Source organism: Cololabis saira, chromosome 1 (genome assembly GCF_033807715.1).
Source record: "Cololabis saira isolate AMF1-May2022 chromosome 1, fColSai1.1, whole genome shotgun sequence".
NCBI classification, from domain to species: domain Eukaryota; kingdom Metazoa; phylum Chordata; class Actinopteri; order Beloniformes; family Belonidae; genus Cololabis; species Cololabis saira.
This window is the reverse complement of record NC_084587.1, coordinates 19,875,008-19,899,965: the sequence shown is the minus strand read 5'-3', so window position 1 is coordinate 19,899,965 and position 24,958 is coordinate 19,875,008. Positions and strand designations below refer to the sequence as shown.

At 41.7% G+C, this 24,958-nt stretch overlaps 1 protein-coding gene across 1 annotated transcript in view; it reads left to right on the top strand.

Annotated features, from left to right (window-relative positions):
• Positions 1-487: 487 nt before the first annotated feature.
• cxxc4 (CXXC finger 4) overlaps positions 488-24,958 on the top strand; it is a 38,669-nt gene continuing 14,198 nt past the window's right edge. Inside the window, exons 1-2 of the mRNA XM_061730516.1 lie at positions 488-832; positions 2,569-3,504. Coding sequence (XP_061586500.1) covers positions 2,683-3,504 — 822 coding nt within the window. The 5' untranslated portion in view covers positions 488-832; positions 2,569-2,682. The remainder of the gene's footprint in view (positions 833-2,568; positions 3,505-24,958) is intronic.

The window sequence follows — 24,958 nt, the reverse complement described above, 5'->3', positions numbered from 1 at the left end:
TTGGAGCTGAAGGCATGGGTGGCCAGCAGGAGGGATTTATAACGTGATGAATCCCGGAGGTCTTAGTAATTATGACTGTCGCTGGACGGAGATTGGTGGAGGAGAGAAGGAGGGGGTACAACCCCAACGGAGGCATTTTATCTTAATCACGGCTCAGCTCCGTTCAAATTAATTTGACAAATTTCCCCAAACCTTATTAAAAGCCGCGTCTGACAAAATGACAACCCCCTTCCTCTTCCTCTAAATGTCTCGTCACGAGGCAAACGTGTTAAAAAAAAATTATTGTGCCGAACAAGATGAGGAAAGGGGCCAGTGTTCGGGCGCAAGGACGCACATATATCCCTCTCCCAGCAGTGCGCCCTGAGCCAGCCAGCCATCCCTCCCACCTCCCCAGTGTTTCTATAGTAATTTCCAGCCAATGATCAGTAGGTGTCCACATCCCTGCTACCTCACCTCAGCGCCAATCAGCCACACACAGCGACAGGAGACTGAGCAGGGAGCGAGGCAGACACACGCCACAGATCAGGAGGAGAGGAATCACCAAACCACCTCTGCGGGTTCCGGCTCCCCTTTTTTTCTCTACCTTTTTGGCTCATTAATGCACTTTTCAACCTTTTTCTAGCGTGACCGGGAAGTCACTGAAAATGATCCTTTTGTTTTGAGCGCTCTGAAGACGCGCACACACACACACACACAACACACGCACAGACACAGGCTCGTCTGTGCGTCTTCTCGCATCTTTTGCATTTTGTCCCCCCTACGCGCCGCTTCGCAGTAATGTGCCGTAACACGGGCTGGTAGCATCTTTGGAGCTCTTCTCAACAGGAAGCTGGTAGGTGATGCTCTCTCTTTATTCCCTCACGCTCTGCATATGTGTATGTGTGTGTGTGCGTGTGTGTGTGTGTGTGTGCGTGCGTGCGTGCGTGTGTGTGTGTGTTTGTGTGTCTATCCTATTTTATTTCCTCTTGCGTTTTGCCCCCCTTTTCTGTCCGGATTTCTGCTGCTGCCAGATTCGTTTTATTTGCACTGTTGCACAGCGCTCTCCTCCTCGATTATCTGTGCATGACCTTTGATCTGAATGTCTGCCACAAAACCAGAGAAAGTATAATTAACGGCAGTCTGCGGGGAAATTGGTTTCTCATTTGCTTTAAAAATTAAAAAAGGAAAATAAATATTTTTTTTCCTCCTATCTCCTTATAACAAGCTCACCCTTTCCAGCATCTCTTCTTCCTCCTCTTTACACCTCCCTCTCTTTTCCTCTATCTCCCTCCACCTCCAAGTATTGAACATTTCTGTCTCTCAAAACTTTGTTTACAGGCTGGAAATCAATATCCGTGACTTGATTGCCTTTGGGCTGCGTATTTCGTTCCAGGGGTGAATTGATTAAGTAATAATGACCCTGAGGAGGGATGATCATTAAGCCAAGGAGGTTTTGTTTACGGGTGGCTGCTGGTTGTTTTGGATGCCACACTGACTTTGAATCTACACGTGTGGAAAGCATGGAAAAACAACAGTTTTGGCTTCACATTTGTTCAGTTATCTCCTGATATGAAGCCTGTTCTTATTTTGATATTTCCTGGTGTAAAAATAAGTTTGGGATCTAAGACAATAGGCCAAGGAGGGATATTTAGGGGGAGATGCTTTTCATTAGGTGGAAGACTTGAATAATGTCACCCAGGAGGATCCTTCCTGTTCCATGCGCGCACGTTTGTGATTCACTCTTTTAAAACGTGTGTGGGATTTGAAATGCTTTTTTGTTCCAGCCACGGATCAGAGTTGGCAATTAAGAGAGAAAGCCTAGAAAAAGGTAACGGAAGTAGGGTGAGATGTGTTTAATGGGCTTTTATCTGTGGAAACCAAATCCAGACAGACTGGTGGAGAGTCAGAGGGAGGAAATGGAGCACACCACCTCACCCTCACACACACACACAAGTCCTATCCTGAGGCAGCTGACACTGTGGTCGGTCTGGTCCCTGATCTGGTTGTAAATTCACCGGTGGCTATCACTGTGTGCTGTCACTGTAATAGCGGCCAGGAATGAATACCAGGTGCTCTTAGCAGACAGAATGGTCTTGTTTACATGGATGGACCACCTCTTTGGTCACTATTACAGTAGATATCGTTAGTACATTTATTAATATCTAACAATATTGCTCCTTGTGTCCAAAAGCAGATAATTTTTAAGTGCCCATACTGCAGAAAAAAGGTAAATCGTCATGTGTTTGTGGCTGTTGTGTATCCAAATGCCTTTATTTATTTTTTGTGATTGGATTTTTTCCCCCTAAAAATGAGGGACTCGTTTTCTTTTTAGATTCATGCTAATTCTTTTTAAATGCCACGTTGATCTGTTACAGCTTTCATGTTGTTGTCACCACATGAAGATCAGTTCCTTACTATTTCTGATCGTCCCTTCACGAGACGTCTGAATGTGAACAACGTACCAGAGAAATCTTACCATGTTGTTTCTTTCTATTAATCAGAGAAAAGTAAATGACTATAGATTTGAATGAAAAGGTGTATCTCCTTTGAGTGTAACTGTTGTTCATCTTCTTGTTTTTCTGCTTTTAGCACTGGGGATCACAAACCAGGATGGTAATCCATTGTTCGTAACCAGCTTGAGTTCGGCAAAGACCACCATAACTTCACTTTCTTCTCCTAAACATTGACGATCATTCCCCAGCCATGTCTAACATAAACAATGCGCTTTGCATTGAAAATGGACAAAACGCAGATGTGTCTCTTTTACAAAAGGATAACCTGGATGGTGGATTAAGCCAGCTTTTGGATTATAACGCTGAAATGGAAAGGTACAGATCTTTTGCAAACTTTTATAAAACCAACGGGGCATTTCCACAGACTGCTAAAATCGCCCGCATCACAACGCCCATTTTTCCCAGTGCCAGAATTGGTATGTCCCCTTGGAACTGTGATAACGCCATGCTCTGGGGAAGGAAATCAGCTGCAATAAACCCTAATAGGACCACCATGCATAGAAATGACTCCCAGAGACCGGGGAAGCCTGGCGTGCCGCCAGAGACACTGCAAATGGCAAATAATAATTTCCTCTCTACCTTATCCCCCGAACACTGCAGACCTTTAGCGGGAGAATGCATGAACAAGCTGAAATGCGGCGCTGCTGAAGCAGAGATAATGAATCTCCCAGAACGCGTTGGAACTTTTTCCGCCATTCCGGCTTTAGGGGGCATCTCATTACCTCCCGGGGTCATCGTCATGACAGCCCTTCACTCCCCCGCAGCCTCAGCAGCCGTTACAGACAGTGCGTTTCAAATTGCCAATCTGGCAGACTGCCCACAGAATAATTCCTCTGCATCCAGTGGAAACCCAGCTAAGAAGAAAAGGAAAAGGTGTGGGGTGTGTGCACCCTGCAGGCGGCTAATCAACTGTGGTGTCTGCAGCAGTTGTCGGAACCGCAAAACAGGCCACCAGATCTGCAAATTTAGGAAATGCGAGGAGTTGAAGAAGAAGCCAGGCTCGTCGCTGGAGGTGAGAAACGGGGCTCTGCTTCCCCTTCTTTTGTTATTATCCCCTTGCACTCCAAAGCATTAACCTCTTCATACAGTCACGTTCTAAGCCCTTGAAAATTGTTTCCATGCCCACCCATGCCTGAATATCCCCCGGTTTCTCAAATCTGCCTACCCGCCTAGTCTAATTGGCAGTAATTAGGGGTGTTTGTGCGGAGCGCAAGCTGAGCTTGGCTCAGACACCCCTAATTGCTGCCAGTCAGGCTGGGGCTGGAACGCATCCGAACAGCCCTGAGCTTGGCTCTGTTCCAAGCAGGGCTGGGAAATGGTTTTCAGCAGAGAGCCATCTCTCTCTGCACCCGGTCATTTTAACCAATTATGGAAACCGTCTCTGGATGGGGAGAATCAATATCCCACAAAGCCTCAGTCTCCGACCACCAAGAGATGGTGAGAGTGATGGCAGAGCTGCTGATGGCGTTTCGCAAAACAACCTCCAAGTTTTGTGTTGGGAGGGCAGTTTAGCACACACACTGGTCTGTTTTTCTACAGACTGTGGATGAACCAGTGCACATACATTCATATTTGTTTTATTATGGATGAGGCTGGGACATTATAGAGAGGTGCGGAGGGGTACAATGTCAAATATAATAGTCACAGGGTGGAATAGTTCTGAAAGGTTCATTGGAACAACTTTATTTACTAATTGATTCAACAGAAATATGTTTAACTTTACACTGGGATTTTTGAACTTGTTCATCGGCTAACATGATCTCGTATGGATGAGTTTCCAACAAATGAAGCCTGAGGCCCAGATAATTTGCTCATTAATTAAGTGATTACACAGAGAGGATAACCGGGTTAATTACCTAATCTACTAGTGGAAAAACACCCTGTATGGATTCCTTTGTTAACACTGAATTTAAGATGCCAGTTTGTCAGATTTTTGTTTGAATCTGTATTTTTTTCCTCTGAATTTCAATTTATGCAGATGTATACTCTATAAAGTTTTGTTTCCATGTTTGATTTTTATGTAATATTCAAAGTGACGATTCCTTTTCAGCAATCAAAATATAAAAGGAAGATTCAAAGCAGATGGCTATTGTGCCTACAAGTTCAATATCAAATTTAGTCATGTGATTTTACACATTAATGTCATGCGTGTTCACATGTCTCACCATGTTCTGTATGATTTATTCTCTAGTTTACCAGTATGCAGTCAATATGTAATATCCATGATTGAACTTCAATGGGCTTTTTTGACAAATTTTGGTCTGAGGAACTAAGCTCTTCTTTTTTGCAATGGAAGCTCAAAGCCAGTGGCCAAATTACAAAAGATCTGGACAAACCGCTTGTGACGTCATTCATAGGTTTTTCTGAAAAGTGCTTTCAAAGCCTCTTTTTCCTTGTACTGTGCTGCGCCATGTTTGCCACAAATGGCCTGAATGAAGAGGCTGGTACACGCCCACCTTAGTTCTGACACGGCATTAGCTTGGTTGAGTTAACTTGTGCTGATATATAACATGAATTGATATGTTTTTTCATTAATTTTGTAAATCTGTCCAAACATCCTCATTTTAAATTAAGATGACATTTGAAATGAGTGCTTTCAGAGCTGAAATTAGAAGCTTTCCTGCTGGAACCAGCCATTGCTCAGCCTGCCGCTCATGGGGTCAGGGTGGTTGTAGATGTCTGCAGGTCGAGTGAACCTACCGTCATAGTCACGATCCGAGTGACTGCGGGTCCCAGCGGCCCTCCACTTCCTCTCGCTTCAGGTCTGGCGGCACTTGGTTCACATATGGTTGGTTAGTGGTCCTGTTAGTCAAGTTAGGTTCCTGAAATGAACCGAGGAGAAGATTGTTCAACCAAAGGAACCAACTGTGGGAAGAGGTAGAAGCTGGTGAACTAGAGGTATTCCACTTGGTGTCCCCTGTTTGGCCTTGACCCGCAGTCTTCAAACTGGAGCAAAGAAAGTGGCCTAAGGTTGTTTAGCTTTGCCTTAGAACCCTTCCATAACAACCCAAAGCCACTGGTCACAGTGATCTCTGTACAGATAACAGCACAAAAAAAACAATTGTATCTTTAAAATATAAATGACCTTGCTCTTTTAGGTCTTTATTCACAGCCCAGAACTCAAGCCAAGCTATGTGCTAAGTCTTAAGTGGCTGAAGTAATGACAAAGATAAATAAAATTAAAAAATAGTGCAGTCATAAAAATCAAAAACCCATGGTTCAAATATACTGTAGCTGTTGCTCAAAATGAGTGTCAGAACTAACCATAAATGAGATTCGTGGCCAGTGTGGGAAAAAAATACACAGGTTTCGAGGTTTAATATAATGGATCATTGAGGGATTGTTAGTGGATACTGCAGATGTGTCAATATAATGTACAAACAGGTGTCCAAAGCAGGTGTCCAGGGCGCTAGACTGATATTTATAATCTATGGGAAGATTCCCTTCTTGAAAACACCCATTTGCAAAGAAGGTTGGAATTACCAAGGGTGTGAAGCCACCCACCCCCCACCCGCCCCAAAAAACCCTGCACTTGCTTTTGAAAGCTCCTTCACAGACGTCAGTAATTCATAGTATGGACTTTTGAAGAAGTAATTGCTATTTTTGACTTTACTTCTGTAATTACAGGCAAATCTTCTGCTCCGGAAATGCATTTGTGTTGAAATGCATCATAGAGGTGTGAAGTTTGTGCTTCGAGGGACTTTTCATGTGTATATTAAGAGGGACTTCATGTACACATGTCTTAATGAGAGAAGGGTGTCTTTTCTCACCGTGCCAATGGCGCCAACAGTGGCTTCAGCTTCATTTGGACTTGATTGAAAAATGTTAGGAATCAGATGCTGCAGTGACTTAAAAGAGACAATTTACAGCATATGTATAAATTCACATCTTCTCCCTCACTTACACACAAAGACATACACACACCGACAAACAACTACGCAGACTAAACATGAGCAGAGCGTACCTTTTGCCTTGGAGGAGGTGATAAGCTCCTGGCAGCCATTTAGATTTGGCTGTCAATGTTTTCCACATGGGAATCACCCTGAACTAATTATATCTTAAGCAGCGGTGGAAAATGCAAATCAGAATTTTACTCACACCCCTGAAATCGGAGAGCCAATTTAATCTAATACCCCCTTTAATTTAGCGCGCTAATGCAAGGCCCTAGAGAATTGCCCTGTGTCACTGCTGTGCTGTTCTGCAGCAGATTCCTCTCAGACTCTGTGCCGCTCTCAGGCTCCAGGATGGATTAGTCTGGCAGCAGAATCTCATCTAACCTAACATTTCCCGAGCAGTTACCTTTGCATAGCTTGAGCTTAGATGGCTCAAAGGTCCTCCATTAACATTTAAATGCAATAATCGTATGAGGGAAAGGTGTTAGTCTTCTCCTTTGTTTACTTCACCTGTTTACCAGAAATTAACTTTTATATCTGCAATAAGGTTTGTAGGAAGGGCACATAGGAAAAAAAGGAATTATAAGACTAGAGTCGGTCAAGATACAATATGCTTTATGGCTTTAAATATACAAGATACAAAAAAAATAGACATTTCAACTGACACATTATCATGGTTTTACTTGGCCAGCCATCCCAATTTTTCTCTTTTTGATACAAAGAATTGGTTTCTCTGGATTTGACTTTGATTTCCAAGGGGCAGTACCAACAGATGCAGACGAAACTGGCTCTGAACACCAATGCATACAACCTACCAGAGAAAGGAAGCATGCAACATAATAGAGAGACAACCAGACTAGTATGAACAAAGTACATCCGAAATGATGGGCAATGGAGAAGGAATTCCTTTGAATGACTGTTATTGGTTTTGCAGTGCAACCTTGTTGATGTAAGATGTTATTTGCAATTCTTGGTAATCTTGGTTGGTATGAAAAGCGACTTGTGGAAACTAATATATGAGTCATCACATAAAGCCGCCCCCACTCAATTGCGATTGGCACATTTTGCACAGGTGAAGAATGGCCTCAAAAACTGGACAATGGCTACATTTTTTCGTTGTTTAGTTCCCTGCAGACTTACAGCTAAAATCTTGTTACACAGTCAGGTTCGTGGGTCTCGTTGTGTCGTGACGCTTTAAATTTCTTTTTTTTTTTGCTATGACTTCCAAAATCTTGCCACATGATGATGTAGCTCAATACTAATAATTTGACCATAAACACTTACACAGAAAAGAAAGTGGAACAAGTTAGTTCACCATGTGAAACATCATGAGTTCAACACTAAGTTTAGATACATGGCACCATAATTGGGTCACCAGAGTTCCGGAGTTCTAAAAATCTGAACTGGCCATAGAAAAACCCGTACTGGTCAACCTCTAACTTAGGGCTGGGCGATATATCAAGATTTTAATATATATCGATATATTTTCAAACACGATATGGTACGAGACAATATCGTTTATATCGATTTAAAAAAAAAATATTTTTTTTTTTGTTTTTTTTACATTTTTTTTAATGATTTTGATATAGCTTATTTTGTGACAAATTGACTTGAATGTTTTATTTGAAATTTGCACAAATGTTTTGTTATTTGCACAACTGTCAACCTCAGTGGAAAAGTCTGCCTGTTACTGTCTACATTGTATTAATTGCACAGTGTATTTTAATTTAATTGTTATGTAGGAAAGGGATATTTGTTTTATTTTATTCAAGAAGCATTTTTATTCTATATATGCAGGCAGTTTATTTTTATTTCATTTGTTTTATACATTTTGATATTGTGCAGACCTCTGTTAATAAAGGTACCTGTGTGACATTTGGCACGAGGCTTTGTATTAAAACTGACTGTTTTTTTAAGGGTTTGCCTCAGAAAAAAATGAAGCTAACAGAGATGCTATGCTATAATGCTTTGGGGGAAACCCCAATTAAGGCACAGAAAAAATATCGAGATATATATCGAGTATCGCCATTTAGCTAGAAAATATCGAGATATGACTTTTGGTCCATATCGCCCAGCCCTACTCTAACTTATAACATGGGTCCTTATCATGACCTCCATACAACCAGCAGTAAAACTATTCTGACTTGCCAGTCTGATCATATCATTCAGGATTTTCCAACCTCTACAGACATTCAATTTGGAATTTGATATGACTATTTATGTTGCATACATAATTAATGTTCCCACAAACAGCTGCTCTTGAATGACTAAATTAGGAATCTAAAGCTTAAATATCAATGTCTGTTACACAGTTCAATAACATGACCTCATAATTTCAAGAGCCAATGGGTATATTGATGAGAAAAAATTGTCTTGATTAGCACTTCTGCATTTTATTCTCAGAATACTGCATAGACAGGGCAAATTTATCCAAAGCAGGCTCTGTCCGCATATCAGCATAAGACTGGTGAAAGCTGGAAAAGGGCAAGACACAGTCCAACTGAACAGATTCCTCTTTCAATTAACACAAGTCAAAGGCCAGCATCAAGTCATGTGTAGGGAAATCAGCATCCCAGCATGGGGAGGGATGTTCTTTCTCTCTTGCTGTCTCTGCTCTTTGTGTGGTGGTGATACGACTACGTGGAATGGTTGAGATGAAACGGTGGCATGGCCGCCTGGAAAACCTTTGCTATAGTGATGAAAGACAAGGACCAAAATGGGAGAGAAGCAGGACCTTGAGGAAAATAGCCTGGATTCAGCCCCTTAATGAGAGTGGGGGACCCAAATAAGCACTGGCAGCCAGGTCTAATTTGTTTTAGGTGTGCTCAGAATAGATAAGGACAAATCTGTGGTCTTCGCCCCCTCCCCCCAACCTTTGCCTCCCTGGAGATAACACTGAGTGCTCCCAGTCAATCTTCATGGGCTAGGGACTGGGGGTAAAAAATAAATAAGAAAAGGTACAGAAAGAAAACCCTTAGGGTAGTTGTGGCTTTTAGATCAAAAGATCACAAACTTACTGGGTTTATTCAAAATTGCACATTAATTTGGGGGCAAAGGTTTGGTGGGAGAAGTGTGAAAAAAACAAAACAAAGAAGAATGAGGGTGTATGCTAGTTTGCATCTCAACCGAAAGGGCAACGGTAAGCTCCTGTCAAGACAATGGGATTTTGCCATCTGAAACACAATGCAGACCGCTTAATTATACGCGTCTTTCCTACAAGCTGCCCTCAGCTACTTACGAGCCTGGGCTCTCTTAGTCACTGTCATGCCCTTTTTCCCCCCTAGACTGGTCGTGCTATGTGGATTTTCTGTCAGCTTCCATTTGCACTGAGTAGCTGTCCTCCTAAGGCCGCGGCTGTGCTCAGAAAGTCACAGCTGCATGCCACCGTTAAAGAATTCATCGCTTTTGCCTCCGCCACCAATCAAGGCCAAAGCGTAATTGGAGACGTCCGCACGATGCCCTTACATTATGTGGTCTGACGCCTCCTCTGCCCTCGTTTGATTTAACATCCGTGGTTCATCGGGAAAAGGGAACTCCGTCATTGTCTTTATTATGGCGAGAGGTGGGGCAATGAGACAGCGAGAGACAGGCAGGGATGGGGCAAGAGACAGGGATTGGGGCCGGACAGTGTGAAAGCAGGTGCGGCAGGACGGTAATGTGTGGCACTTTAAAATTTAAACAGATGAGAATAAATTATTGATGCAGACTCTGGCTGAGAAGTTAAAAGGTATCTCGTCATTACCAAGAGCCTGTATGAAGAAGTGTGAGAGAAAAGTCTTCAGTAATTGCATTGGGGGATCACCGAGAGAACAGACTATTGCACCAAGCTGTTGTTATAGAATGATGGTGAATTTTTGACTCATTCTGGTTCCTGCACTCCTTTTGGGTTTGGGTTATAATAAATTGATTGAATGCTGTTAGCATTATTTAGAAATAGAAACAAAAAACAAACCATGAAATGTTCTCTACGATAACAAGAAGATTTTCAAACATCCACAGGGAGAAACAAAACTTAAAAAATAACTCCTTTATAAGACACATGTCGGTTTGGATGCTATGTAGTTCTATAGATTGATTTTTTTTTCTGTCAGTGATGTCATCTTTATCAATATCTCCACAAAATATGCAGTTAATTACAGCGACAGCAGATGAAATAAAAAAAAAAAACAACCATGTTTCATATTTCACGTTAGGTATGAGCAGCACAAAGATGTACTGGAGATCCCTTCTTCATTCCACCCCCAGTCTCCAGCTGTGCATTCCCAGTGATTTCATGAAGGCCCAATACTCCCTCCCCAGAGTGTACTTTTACAAAGCATGACATCAAATGATGGTCCCTTTCCTCTATTTTGCGTCCATAGTCAGGAACAAGTCCCTCATGTCTCTGGTCGGCTTCTTTCACAGTCAGTGCTGAATAAAACACAGCAATGAAAAAAAGAAACCAGATAAATGAATATTTTTATCTGGTTGTTCCCGTGGGACACACACTTGTCTCAGTTTCCAGATAGTGGAGGCTTCTCTGCATAGCTAAAAACACCAACAAGGTTCACGAGTACTTAGAGCCCCAAGTCAAGTGACGAAGTTTGTAGTATGAACAGCCTGGTCTTTACCTCTCTGGCTGCTGTGGTTAAAACATTTTTGTGTGTGTGTATCTTTAACGTGATTGTCACTTGGCTGGATATTCTGACAGCAAACCTAAACAGTGCTGTCAGACAGCCTCTCACTGTCTTCACGATGGACCGATTTGATCCTCTACGGAGAATTTGCAGCCGTCCTCGTATCCCATTTATGCCGTTCTACATTCCAGATTCGTACAGTGCTCATTTTGCCCTGTTACGGTCCTGTTTCCACCTACAAAAGGCGATACAGGCACTGAGCAAAGTGTTCCACCTCTCATGCCATTCACACGGCACAGCAGCGCTGAATAAAGGTGCTACAAAGACAGAAAGATTTGGGAGAGGCTGTTACGAGGCCAGTGTAAACAGGCTTTCTGAGTAGAATAGGAGCACACTGGCACCATAAGATATGAGTGAGATAGACCTCTAAAAAATATTACTGAAGTATAGTGTATTTGCGCTCACACAATGCAAATAAAAAATGGAATCAGGGCCATAGTTGACAATTAAAAACATATTGACAGCATATGAGAAAGAGCAATTCCTCACTCTATTCTTCTCTCATGTGTGAAAAAGACCCCAAAATATCTGAATTCCTCCATGTGAGGCAAGACCTCATCCCAAACCTGGAGAGAGCATTCCAATTTTTTCTAATTGCTAACCATGTTCTTAGATTTGGATGCGCTGATTCTCATCTTGTTTTCTCCGGGTACTTCTCTGGTTTCCTCCCACAGTCCAACAACATGAATGTCAAGGTAACTGGTGATTCTTAATTGCCCATGTGGGTGGATGTTCGTTTATATGTGGCCCTTTCAATGGATTGACAGCCTGTCCAGGGTGTACTGCTGCCTTTTAGACATAGAATACTGGGATAGACTCCAGAAGATCCCAGTAGTTTTACAAGGGGATAGCATCTGCAGCAACGCTCTGGTCACTGGTGGTGAAGTGAAGGCTAAAAGAAGAGGAAAGGCTCCCGGTTTACTGGTCCGTCAATGTTCCTACCCTCTTATAGTTTACTCGTGATCTAAAGAAAGTGATCATGCATGCAAGTGGCTGAAACGAGTTTTCTCTACAGAGTGGCTTTTCCTTAGAGATAGGGCAAGAAGCTCCCACTCAGAGTAGAGTTGCTGCTCCTCTACATGGAGAAGGTCCTCTTGAGGTGGCTCAGGCATCTGGTTAGGATGTCTCCTGGACAACACCCCAGGGAGGTGTCCAGGAGAGCCTGGATCCGCCCTGGGAGGCTTCAGAGCAGACCCAGGACGCAGTGGAGAGATTACGTCTCTTATGTCTGGCTTGGGAAATGCCTTAGTATTCCCCCAGTAAAAACTGGAGAAGGTGGCAGAGAGAGGGAGGTCAGAGCCTCTTTACTCCACCACGACCTCCAAGATCTGAAGGCGGTTATCCTACATACAGATGTAGAATTACTCTGTTAGAGGTTCACAGTGTACCAAGAGCTTCTGATTATGAAATGTTCAGATGTAGAAAATGACTTAAAAAAGCCTTAAATATAATCAGAATATATTAAAGATTTTAATATTGAGTATCCAAGTATCCAATCAGGAAAATAATTACAGAATGTAGATAAAAAAGTAAAAAGAATTTGTGCACATTCATTTTAATCTCATTATTTTTGTTAAAGTTACAGTCAGATAGGCGTCGTAAAAGGTTTATATCTTTTAGTTACAAGTTCAAAAATTACAGATGGCTATGTGCCATCCATCCAAGAATAGTGACATGAAAGTGAGCTTGTGATTGACAGCTCGTGATGAGAGAAATCGGTCACTCTCGTTTAAGCATCTCAGCTTCTGCAAGTCAAATCCTCGCGTGCTGCCACCCCCTCTATTGTGGCTCTGCTCTCAGATTATGAATATTTCATGGTGAGCATCTGACACCACGGCCAGAAAGATTTTTCAAGGTTTTTTTTTTTTTTTTTTTTTTTTCTTCCTGTCAGAAACTCAGGGGTTAGAGAATGTCACAGAGGTGTGAAGTCAGCCTGTGGTCCCCAGGCAGACGACGGGATTTATAATGCGCCGGTTGATGACATCAGCCTGACTTTTTCACTCCCAAGCTCCTCTTGAATGATAAACCGTTGAGCCGTTCACGGTTTGTTGTCGTTCCTTGAAAGATCTATCTTTCGCATTCTGTTGAGGACGTAAATGATTTCAATCTGCTCAGAATGCAATCAGAGGGAAACGGGAGGCAGAGGGTGGAATATACTTGGACTAGCCTGGTTTAAAGTGGTGCTTTCACACACTAATATCTTTGTTTCATGATAGCAATGTGTTGTATTCCAGTTTAACTCAACCAGACTTCTGTTGTTTCTGTGAATAGTTTCATTTGGATTTTTGGTTTTAGGATTTTATCCAATTGACTTCATTCTCTCTTCTCTTAGGTAGTGAGGTTTCCCCTTCATGGGTAAAGAGCTCATCCTCACACTTTTATTGTTTGTGTCACTGCTAAATTTAATAAGAGCATATCAAGATTTCATACATATTCAGCCTTTGCTTTTCCAGCAGTTTAAATAAAGCCTTTAGACTACGTTTTTTGTTTATACTGTATTTAAACACATACTGAAGAGACATTCTCATGTTATTGATGTTTCTAATGTCAGTAACTAAAATACTGTCCATTTAGACTGATGGTGTTAGTGGACAGGTCTGGTCCAAATACATGTGTGCTGTATCCTTTTCAACACAGCACAAGTGCTAACTGCTGTAGACACAGGGATGTATCTACATGCACGATACATTTAAATTGGCATATCATATATTGGCAGATCTGTTGTGCAGAGGAATTGGGAAATTTGTGTTATTAAATTAACTATTTTTAAATTACTATTTTTTTTACCTGTGTTGATTAGGTTCAACATGTTATTTTTTCAATGTCTGAGCCCACCCTTGGAGAGGAAACTCAGCCTAAATGCCCTCAGCTTTCTGTGTGATTATATAGCAATATTTTGAAATGCCACTGGTGTTATGGTTGATATGAATTCCAACGGTAACATATGCACATGTTCTTATTACAAAGCTGTGGCTTACTCTAAGAACTTAGAAGTCTGGAATGTGCTTTTGATTCTCATCTCACACAACGGTGATGGTTTCTTCAGGCAATAAAGGATAGTAATAATTTTTTCAAGCTGAAAACAACAGTTTTTTTCTGCAAGTGCAATAAAAGTCATGAAGACGCAGGTAACAATGACAGTTGAATAAGCCTAAATTTTCTTTTTTTTTTTTTCCTCCTTTGGCTGCTGCCATTCATCCATTGTCAGTTGGGTTCACATAATCATACCTTTCTGTGTGCAAATTTGAGTTGTTTGACAAATCTTTAACTCTATAAAAACGTTAGTATTATGGATGTATGCTGCCCAAACTTATGCAAATGGCTGACATCACGTGGACTGTGGCTCTGTCTGCCACTCATACATTTGCACACACTAATGTGCATCTGGATCTGAAGTTATGCGATGAATGTGATGGACAGCTCCTCACGTATATCCGTAGACATCCTCCAAGATAGGACGTGGGCAGCAGCAGCGCATTTCACAAACACTTCAACGGGAATGGAATCACGAGAGAATCCATCTGACAGGCTCCTGGTTATCGTTCATGGAAGTCTGGACCAATTAGCATCCCACATTAGCAGCCTGCTTCCATAGGAAAGTGCTTTGAACTGAATGGGAAAATAATAATTATCATTAAGTAACTGACTTATTGAGTTAAATAATATTGAGACTAAATGTAAAGATTTTTTTTAAATTAAATAACAAACAGCTGAAAAATTGTAAGTGAGTAAAGATGGAGGCAGTGTCTGAAATGAACACTTTGACTCACCAGCCAAGTGGACTGGTAGATTTAAAAAATCCAGCCGCCAAGCATATTTTTTACCAGTCAAAACAATAATTAATTAATTTTCATACATTTTATTGAAATAAAGTATTATGTTGGATACAAACTTAAAGGAGCTTGAGGCTCCTTTTAAGAAATGAGACTCTCTAGCGCCACCCTTCACCACGACGGCCGTCGGGGGTACTGCAGCCAACAGTGAAGCCGGCACGGGAGAACGGGGAGAACGCACATGCAGCGTCATGTGACGTCACATCCGCAGCCTAGCGCGGGAAATTCGGGACCGAATTGCAGCACATTTTGCAGCACACAGCCTGTTCAAGGCAAAGGAGAGATACACTAGAGGGCTCATTCTTTTGGGTTTGGAACGCTTCATCTGACATTATTACTTACTCCTGCCACAATCCGGCCTCAAGCTCCTTTAAAGAAGAGTCAGAAAAAAGTTGTAGCAGAATTATCTTTATTATCTCAATGAATGGCTGTGTGTGTGTGTGTGTGTGTGTGTGTGTGAAAACTCAGGTAATTAACGAACTGAAGAGCCTCAGAAAGAAGTTATTTACGTTCAACGAACATAACAGCAAGACTTGCCAAGGAAGACTGCTGGTCAGATTTGTGCAACACGATTTGGGCAAAGTCACTGCGCAAATCTTGTTGTTATTCAGCATGGATCCACCACCTCCTCCATCGCCTGCATTATCCAACTCTTCTAATGTTGGTGAAGCCAGTGAGCACGACCAAGCAGACCGTGGGCCACCATGTTACGTAGTACGATTTACTCACCAAACAGATATCTTACATTGGCGCTGGTTAGTTTCAGACCCTGGAGGGAGGCGTTGTTAAAAACCTCTAGAAATCTCTGCAGGTACACTGGAGCAGTTTGCTGCCTTGCAACAACAATTAAACGCTTTTGAATATGTTCTTTCCAACTAGATGAATATCTAGATAGAAAGCTACCAAGAATAAGACTCAAGAGATGATCCAGATTTCAGTAGATTTAATTACCTATTGCATGCAAAAGGATAATTCTGCATCGAGACGCCTGCTATATGTTATGACCCTTTATTCTTGGTAACTGGTAACATTAAGGGCCAATCCCAATTCTCCTTCACTCGCCCTTCTTTTCTTCACTCGCACTTCTTTTCTTCCCTAAGCCCTAAAAAAGAAGGGGGAGATTTTAGGGCACTTGAGATCTAGGGCACTTGGCCCAGGTGCCTGTCCCATTTCTCCCCCTACCCCTCTTTTTCATCCCTACCCTGATCAGGAAGCTGAGAGCCAAAAGCTGTTTTAATTTCAGCTGTAGCGCTGTTAATATGGCACTTTATTAAGTTTTAATATTTTTTCAGGTATAATGGTAACCTTAAGATCCCCAACCGGGGCTCAGTTTATCCAAATAACGCCTGTTAAGAAATTTGACCCGATGTTTTCGGAGATGAGAAGAGCCGCCGGCCCCGGGGAGCAGCCTCAGCTCACAGCCCGAGAACAGACGTGATCGCCGGGTCAGGCTGCTCCGTCAGCCCCGGGAGAGACACTCTCTCCCGGGACGCAGCTCTGTTGAGAATCACGCCGGCTGAAATAAATCATTTAGGAATATGTTGGTTTAATAGATGAAATCTAACAGTTGTAGCTACGCCTGTTAAGAAATTTGCTCCGAAATTTAGAGATTTCTGTCTGCCGGGTCCGGAGCTTGGGACCGCGTTAAATCGACGCAGAGCCTACGGCGTAGGTTGCGTAACCTCCGCCGTAGGATCTGCGTTGGTGTAACGCGGAACCATAAATCCCTTTATTCTGGCGTGATCTTCCGCAACTTTATCTGAAAGTGTGTAAATTACCCAGATAACAGCTGGATTACTTTGTGGTTTCTGAAGACTATTATATCAGAAACATCCAAAACAAATCTGACGAGTCACAGGATTATTTCTCTCTATTTCTCTGAGACCAGTCTGCCTGTTTGCCTTCGGTCGGCGAGTCAAATCGACGCAGAGCCTCTTTTTTTCATACCCCCTCGCTCGCCAAGTCAGCATCTGAAATCCCTCGATTTGAAGGGGCTATTCTCAGCCCCTAGCCCTCGTTATGCCCCCTCCCCCTAGGTGAAAAGAGGAATTGGGACACCACTACCTTCACGGGAACGCGCAAAAGTTAGGGTTAGGGAAGAAAAGGAGGGCGAGGGGGAGTATTGGGACGCACCCTAAATGCCCAGGACTGACTTAGGTAGGAGCACTAGGTGATAAAAATGGGAAAAAATTGGGGATGAAAAAAAAAACATATTAAAGAGTGTTTAATAGGTTTTTCCACAACAACAATGTCCACACCTCTTTTTGTGTGAAAATCATAGACTGTACAAAAAATGGAAGCATTAGGTCACATGATCCACTGGTTTCTGAAGACCAGTTTTTAAGCCTGTTGTGGCCAAGTTGCTTCGGAAGCCAACAGAAACATGCCCACCCTATGTCAATCAAAGTTATCTTTCTTCCCAGCTCCTTCAGCCGATCCCTGCCGAAATGTCTGCAGAGCGACCATCAGATGTTCACAGTGGGATATACAGTTTAACATGTTGATTTGACTGCAAGAGCAAAAATGACAGTTGCGGTTAGCCAACGCTGGCTTCGTAGAAATAAGTTTACTGATGATATAAACTCTAAACTCGTGGTACAAAAAATAAGAAGTAAGATGGTTGGCCCTTGGTGAATACATACCATTGAGTTTGAATCCCCGTCAATACAAAGCTTGAGGTATTTGCTAATATAAATGTATTAAATATTATTTGGTGCACAAATTATATGACCAGCTTAACTCATTACCAAGCAACGGTCATCAGCTTTATATAAAAAAGCGTTCATGTATTCATTGTGACAGAGGAATGTCCATTCAATCTGCCTGTATCAAAGAGGACAAATGATGCCGCTAAGTGGTCAGAGGTTTCATATCCTCATATCGATTATTGCCCTCTGGTATCTCCAGGTGATGCATTTCAATGAAGCGTTACATTTGACTTTTATGAGCTAAAACATCGGAACATGTGACTTACCTGTGATAAAGTGATGATCACAAACATACGTAACAGCTGGCCAGGCCCCACAGTTTCCCATTTTCATCCTCTCTGTGGATTGCCTGAAGCCAAAAGTCTCTCTTTTTATTATCATTCCATCTTCAAGAAAGTAATCAAGAACACAGACCAGCAAATCCATTTATGTTTAGGTGGGTTAAAATGCAATACAACAACTTTTAAGAATGATACTTATGCGTTTCCAATTTGCCAACAGTGGTTTTATATTGTTTATTTTCACCCATAAGGGGATGTTACCATTCTGCAGAGAAGGACAGGATGGAGAACTGTTACTCATTAATCAGCGCGCAACACATGTGAATTCTCTTTGTAGATAACATGGACAGTAGCCAGCTCCTTGAAAGGGGCTGGACCCTCCACTACTCTGGAGTGGCCCAGGGTGATTTACCGGTCAATCTACGCTCCCACCCTCACCTATGGTCCTGAAATTTGGGTAATGACCGAAAGGACAAGATCGCGGATATAAGCGGCCGAGATGAGTTTCTTCCGCAGGGTGTCTGGACGCTCCCTTAGAGATAGGGTGAGAAGCTCAGTCACTCGGGAGGAGCTCGGAGTCGAGCAGCTGCTCCTTCACATTGGCCACGGTTACATGATGTTTTTTAATTCGGAATTAATTTTTCTGAATTAAATAATTCCGAATTAAACTATTTTCCTTCGAGTTTACATGGAAATAGTAATTCCGAATTGAGGTTTACATGGAAAACACATTTGATCGGCTTTATTCAGTTCCGCTTAAGGTCTGGGGGTTGGGAATGGTTCTGATTGGATAGGGGGGCGGACTGGAAGTTACGTCTACCGGAAGAAAAACAAACTTAGCCACTTAGCCGCTACAACTTTGAAAAGCTCACAATTTTTATGTTTCTCGCCATCTGTTCTTTTAATTATTTCCAGGTCCTTTAAGCTATTTATTAAATAAATCGTCTCTGCTCTTGACCACCGTTTACTGCGTGCTGCCATCTTGAAACTTTGTTTCGAAAACAAGCCCAGCGTGGCATATAAGCGCCATCGCGACAGACGGGCAAGGGAACGAGCAGCGCAGAAAGACCGGAATTAATTTAAAGCGGAATGAGTGTATACATGATCACGGAATTATTTTATTCGGATTTAAAATCGGAATAAACCCGCCACTTACTTCGGAATTAAGTTTATTTCGGAATGGCCATTTTCATTCGGAACTAGGTGTTTACATGGTAATTTTTACTCATTTTAAATTGGATTTAATTTTTATTCTGAATTAAAGAGGAATTAAACTTCCCATGTAAACGCACTGATTGAGAGGAGTCAGCTGAGGTGGCTTGGTACCGGATGCCTCCTGGACGTCTCCCTAGGGAGGTGTTCCAGGCATGTCCCACCGGGAGGAGACCCCGGGGAAGACCCAGGACACGCTGGAGAGACTATGTCTCTCGGCTGACCTGGGAACGTCTTGAACTCCCCTCGGAAGAGCTGGAGGAAGTGTCTGGGGTGAGGGAAGTCTGGGCATCTCTGTTAAGACTGCTGGCACCGCGACCCGGTAACGGATAAGTGGTAGAAAATGGATGGATGGATGGACAGTAGCCAACAGCCAACAGTTTATTATCTGGGCTCCTTCACAGTAACATGTCCAGGAGTGTCTGTTGTCCACAAACAATGCGGTCCCTCCTCCTTTTAGTCTTGCTGCTCTGTTTCCAGTTTGGTCCCCCTATATAGTCTAAAACAGGGTTTTTCAACCCTGGTCCTCAGGGCCACTGTCCTGCATGTTTTAGATTTTGGTCTGGTCTACCACATTGAAATTAGTGAAATTAGTGAACCATTGACAGCCTTGTGTAGAGCTTGATAGCAAGCTTATTATTTGGCAGTAATCTCACATTCTTATTGGACTAATTGAGAGACGAAAGTGTAATTTAGTGTAATTCTTTATTAGATAGATGCTAAATCCAGTCACTTATGTACATTTTTAAAATTCACTCCAATTTTTCTAAACATTTTCTAAGTAGAATCTCTCTTATAGTTTTTTGCTGTTTTTTCTAACCTTCTGGCATTTCAGGTCAACTAAAACAACCATCAACAGGTATGAAAATTATACGATAGGAGTGGCAGAATGAGTCATTTTAAGCTGATACCTTTAAGAAACACATGGACAAATGAAACTTACATAAACGTTCGAAGGGGTTGATTTTTCGGACATTTGATTTGCAGAGATACTTCCGACACAGTCTTTCATCTTTTGCCCCGTTACGTCCATCTACGTCCACCAAGTTTCATGTCATTCCAATAGTGCCATAAAATGAAGCATTCCTACCATGATTTACTGTTTAACAATATTTCATAAGTAGAATTTGGCTTGTTTATATTCAAAATCTCATTTGATGAAGGGAAGCTTGTGCTACTCGCTGCATTTCAAGAACAGATTGGTTTGACTCTCAGTTACCCGCGTGAAATTAAAGACTCAACTTTGGCTGTGTGTATTTTAATCCTAACCTAAATATTATGTTGATTTACTATAAATATGCAGCGCATTTTTGTATGGACGTTCTAAGTTTAAAGGCTCCCACACACACGCGGTGAAACCTGCTCAAAACAAGAAGCCCGCTCCTGCTTTGCATTTCAATTTAACATTTCAGAGAGCTGGCAGCATGCTGCCTTGCTTAGCCCTCGCTTCGTTACACCCACATGGCTTCTCGTTGTGCTAGCTGACGTCTTTAGCTGTTCAAAGCTCTGCAACATGGCTTAGAAATTGGGGATTTCCATACCAGATCCCTCAGGTATACTCTCTGAAACGAGTGTCCTGTTCGTCTGCCCCCATTCCTCCTCCCCTGCTCCTTCCGCTCCTGCCCCTCACCCTCCTCTCACTACCCTGATTTCCTGTCTTGCAGCTATATTGACCTCGCCTCTGCTTCCCTGTTTCCCTTAAATTTCTGCAGCAACCTTAAAGCTTCAGCACCATATCCCGCGGAGGGCAGTTAGCTTTGTAGCAGTCTTGTTAAAAACTCTTTAAATTGTTAAAGCGGTATGTAGGTGAGGCTAATTAAAGTAGAGGCCAGCACCGTTGTGCTTCGTAGCAGGTCGGTGATCCTGGGTACTGATGGCAGCTCCTCACCCAGAGGTGATGCCTCAGCTTCTTCCCATAAATGTTAGCTCATTTTAAGCCTCCATCTGTGTGGACAGGGATTCGTCGTGAGTGAGAAATGCAGGAACCTTGATATCTCACTACAAGTTGACTTGTAAAGTGAGAGAGACCCTTAAACCGTAGACTTTTTGAAATTTCCAACTGTAAAAAGTCTGAGACCAAACAGAACATCCTTGGGCTCGATGATTCTTTTGAAAACATTTTGAAATTAATGAATTCCTCATATGCTTTCTAGGAGGCCAGAGACAGATTAAAACATCTAATAAGGAAAAAAAGATTCACGTAATTCACGTAAATTGTATCAATGATGCTGTTGCAGGTTCCAAATTTGCAACTGCTGGTATATTACATTTCTTTAAAAGTATAATACAGTGGTGAGAAAAAAAAAATGGTCTTTTGATTTAAAGTATAAGAAGAAAATAAAAATAATCTGCTGCTTAGAGTCTTAAAATTATAAAAGAAAAATGCATCCTCAGGTGAACAACACATGGCATATATTGCGTGCAGCTATTTATTCAGCAAAAATTAAGCCAAAATGCAGTATAGCAGAAGAACTTGAATACATTCAGTGATTCAGTAAAGATATCCCGGTTTGTGCACTAATGTTAAGTACTGGTAAATGCTTTCTGTATGTCATTGTTGGTCTTTCACGTTGATGTTGAGGAACTTTGTCCTACTGTTCTTTACAACGTTGCTTCGGTTGATGAGATTTGTGTACATTCATGTCAAGTTAAGGTCTCGTCTTTATCTCAGACGCAGCAACACCTTGTTCCTTTTCTTTTTCTGCTAATTCTGTTGTATTTTACAGGAGTGCTTGGGCTTATTGTACTCTGACTATCCAGTTCACAAAGCTGTATCCATCAGACAGATGGCCTCCATTTGAAATAATTATTTTGTTATGTTAAACAAGCTCCCATGGCTGCAAAAAAACAAATCAAACCAAAACCAAAACATCATCCTTCCACCCCCATGCTTGACAATTGGTGTGCTGATACAGTATGCTGTATTAAACAACTCCCCTTTTGTCTTGTCTGTCAAAAGGACATTGTTCCAAAAGTCTTATTGTTTGTTCGGATCAAGCGCCGACCATCTTACTTCCGGGTTGAGTCTCATGCAGAACTACGATTTGTTGCAATTTCTCAACTGGCCTTTAGAGGTTGGCTGCAAAAGTGAGTCAATCACCATTGACTACCATGTTAAAATGTCCAACTTTAGGGTAGAAATAATCACATTTAAAGCCTTGTTCAAATACCGTTTTGATCTCAGTTGTTTGATTTCACATCCATGACAACTTGGAAGGCGGGAGGTGTACCACATCAGTAGAGTTTATATAAAGCATGTATTTCTAATATGCATGATTGACAGTCGGCTTAGCCAATGGCTAGCCGCTATCCGTAATTGTCATGCTTTTGCCCTTAAGGACACAAGCACTTGTTTGTATGAACCCAGCGTCGGCTAAATGTAACTGTCATTTTTGATTTCACCGTTGAGTCAACATGTTAAATGATATATCGCGCTATAAATGTCTGACGGCAGTGCAGCAGATCTTTCGACAGGGTTCGGCCTGGGAGCAAAACATACAGTGGGTGTGTTTCCGTTGGCTTCCAGAACAAAAAACAGGCTTGTCCATTGTTTTATACAGTCTATGGTTCAGATGCAGCTTTGCAAACCTGAGCTGTCGTGTTCTTTTTGAAGAGAACACGTTTTTCTTCTGAGAATCCTTACAAATAAGCCATGATTATTCATTATTTTTTCAAAGTCATAAAGTCATAATCGTAGGCAGAAACCTGCTGTGATCTTCACTCCTGGGAAGATTGGCAGATGTTGTGAACGGTCCTAAACCTCGGGATCACCTGGCTGCTGTTGACCCTTTCAAATGCTGTGGATGAACTTTGGCCATAGTTTTAGATAACAATAGCATTTTTGTAATAAATAATAAGTGCAATATGTAAGTTGTTTTTGTTTATTAGTCTTGAGACTTTGGACTAGATTATTTTCTTCTTATTAAGTCAGGATATGTGAAACCTTAGAATTCTGTGTGGTCTGATCAGCCTGATTCTTGTACATTTAGGCTGCAGAAGAAACTCTCAGAAAATGCCTCTGGATGAGATTGTAGAACAGATACAGACTGTACAGGAGACATGACGTCACAATAGTATATTAATCGTTTTAATTTTAAGTCCTTGTTTATGCCTTTTTTTGTTCAGTTTGATTTAAATCTCTAAAAACATACTGGACAAAAATTCACGAATATAATCAATAATTAAAGATGATTTTAAACAAAGATCTATGTTTATATGCAATCATTCTTTGGAAATTACCATCAGATTTACAAATAAATTCATAATTTTTTATCCAGTTTTGCAGAAGTTGTTGGGAGAGGAGTTGTTATATGTGACTGGGCACGTATAGATGTCTTATTGTTGTGGGGGTTTTTAGTCTGTTTTAAGCTAGACTTTGGAGTCTGTTTGCCGCCTGTCATATGCTTTTATATTTACACTACGTCTACACAGAAGGTGCAGCATAAGAAGAACGCTATCTGAGCAGCACAAGCGCTTCCCCCTACTTTGTTAAGGCCAGAACGAGATTGAGGTTCTGGTCAAATATTGAAAGGCAAACACATCCCATCTGCTGTTTTTATGCTGACTGACAGGAGCAGATTTTGAAAGGAAAACAAATGAACTAGTATGCTGAAAGTAAACTTTCCACTAATCTGATTTGAATGAACAAATCTGGTTTGTATTAACAAATGTTGTATTTTCAACATTCTTCACTGGCATTGAGCAATTCATTTTAAAAATGAATTTTTCTAGAGGGTCTTAAGTATTTTTGTTTGTGTGTGTGTGTATGTGTGTGTCATATATACAAAGAGCCAAAGTCTCAAAAATGTAACATGGGAACCAGTTGTAGTGTTTTCAAAAAGAAAAACAAAACACAAGTACACATTTTATTGCATATCATTTCATTATTGATTATGGATCATTAGAATTGATCCTTAGAAGCACATTTTACACCCTCACTACCTTTTCGGACCTTTCTTCCCTCATTACCCGTATCCAGCAGGCTATATAAAGAAAATGTGAGTAGAAAAATAAAGAAAATGTAAAATAGCTAAAGATATCATTCAAAATGTGTTGGTTTTTTTTTTTATTACATTTTTTTAGACTTGTTAAAAATGCTTCGGATTCCTTCTGGAGAGTTTTATTTCTTCAGTCAAAGCTGGATAATATTCCAACATTTAAAGACTATAAAGTATCGTGCAACGTGAAGCAGAGAAGTGGTTCTGCGCCGTTATCTCTGGCTTGCATCTTTAGTGACGTCGCCGACTCGGCAGGTGTTTTGCCGGTGGCAAGAGATAAAAAATATCCGCTGTGACATCAGTGACTGGTGGAGCGAGCTGAGGTTCAGCAGCTTTCTCCAACACGAGATTCAGTGTGGATTTTTATGTTTGTCGCTGCGGGTTTCCATTTCCTTCATCACTTCCTCATGAGGAGACATTGTTGCATGTTCTCGGGAATGTTGGCCCCATTCCATTTCGCTGTCCATTTAACAGCTCCCTGATCGTTTGATTGCAAGGAGTGTTTTTTGTGTAGACTGTGACGCTTGCTTGTCACACTGCAAACCCCCCCCCCCCCATCCTACAGAGAGTCAGTGAAATATATACTTCTTAGAGGAATGCTGCACTGTAATTACATTCCCTATTAGCATATGGAGGCTTGCAGTCGCAGTGCACTCAGCCTCCAGCAGCACTTTGCCATATGGTCCGTCTGTGCCTCTCAGGCGATATTTGGCACGACTCTTACAAAAGGTCAAATATCAAGTCAGAGGACTATGCCAGAATTGCATCTATGCTAATTGCTCTCTCTTCCTCTGCCTCCCCATCCATCTCCCGCTCATGTGCTCCTCTCCCTCCCTCTCTCTTTGTGCCCTCCCTTTCTTCGTCTG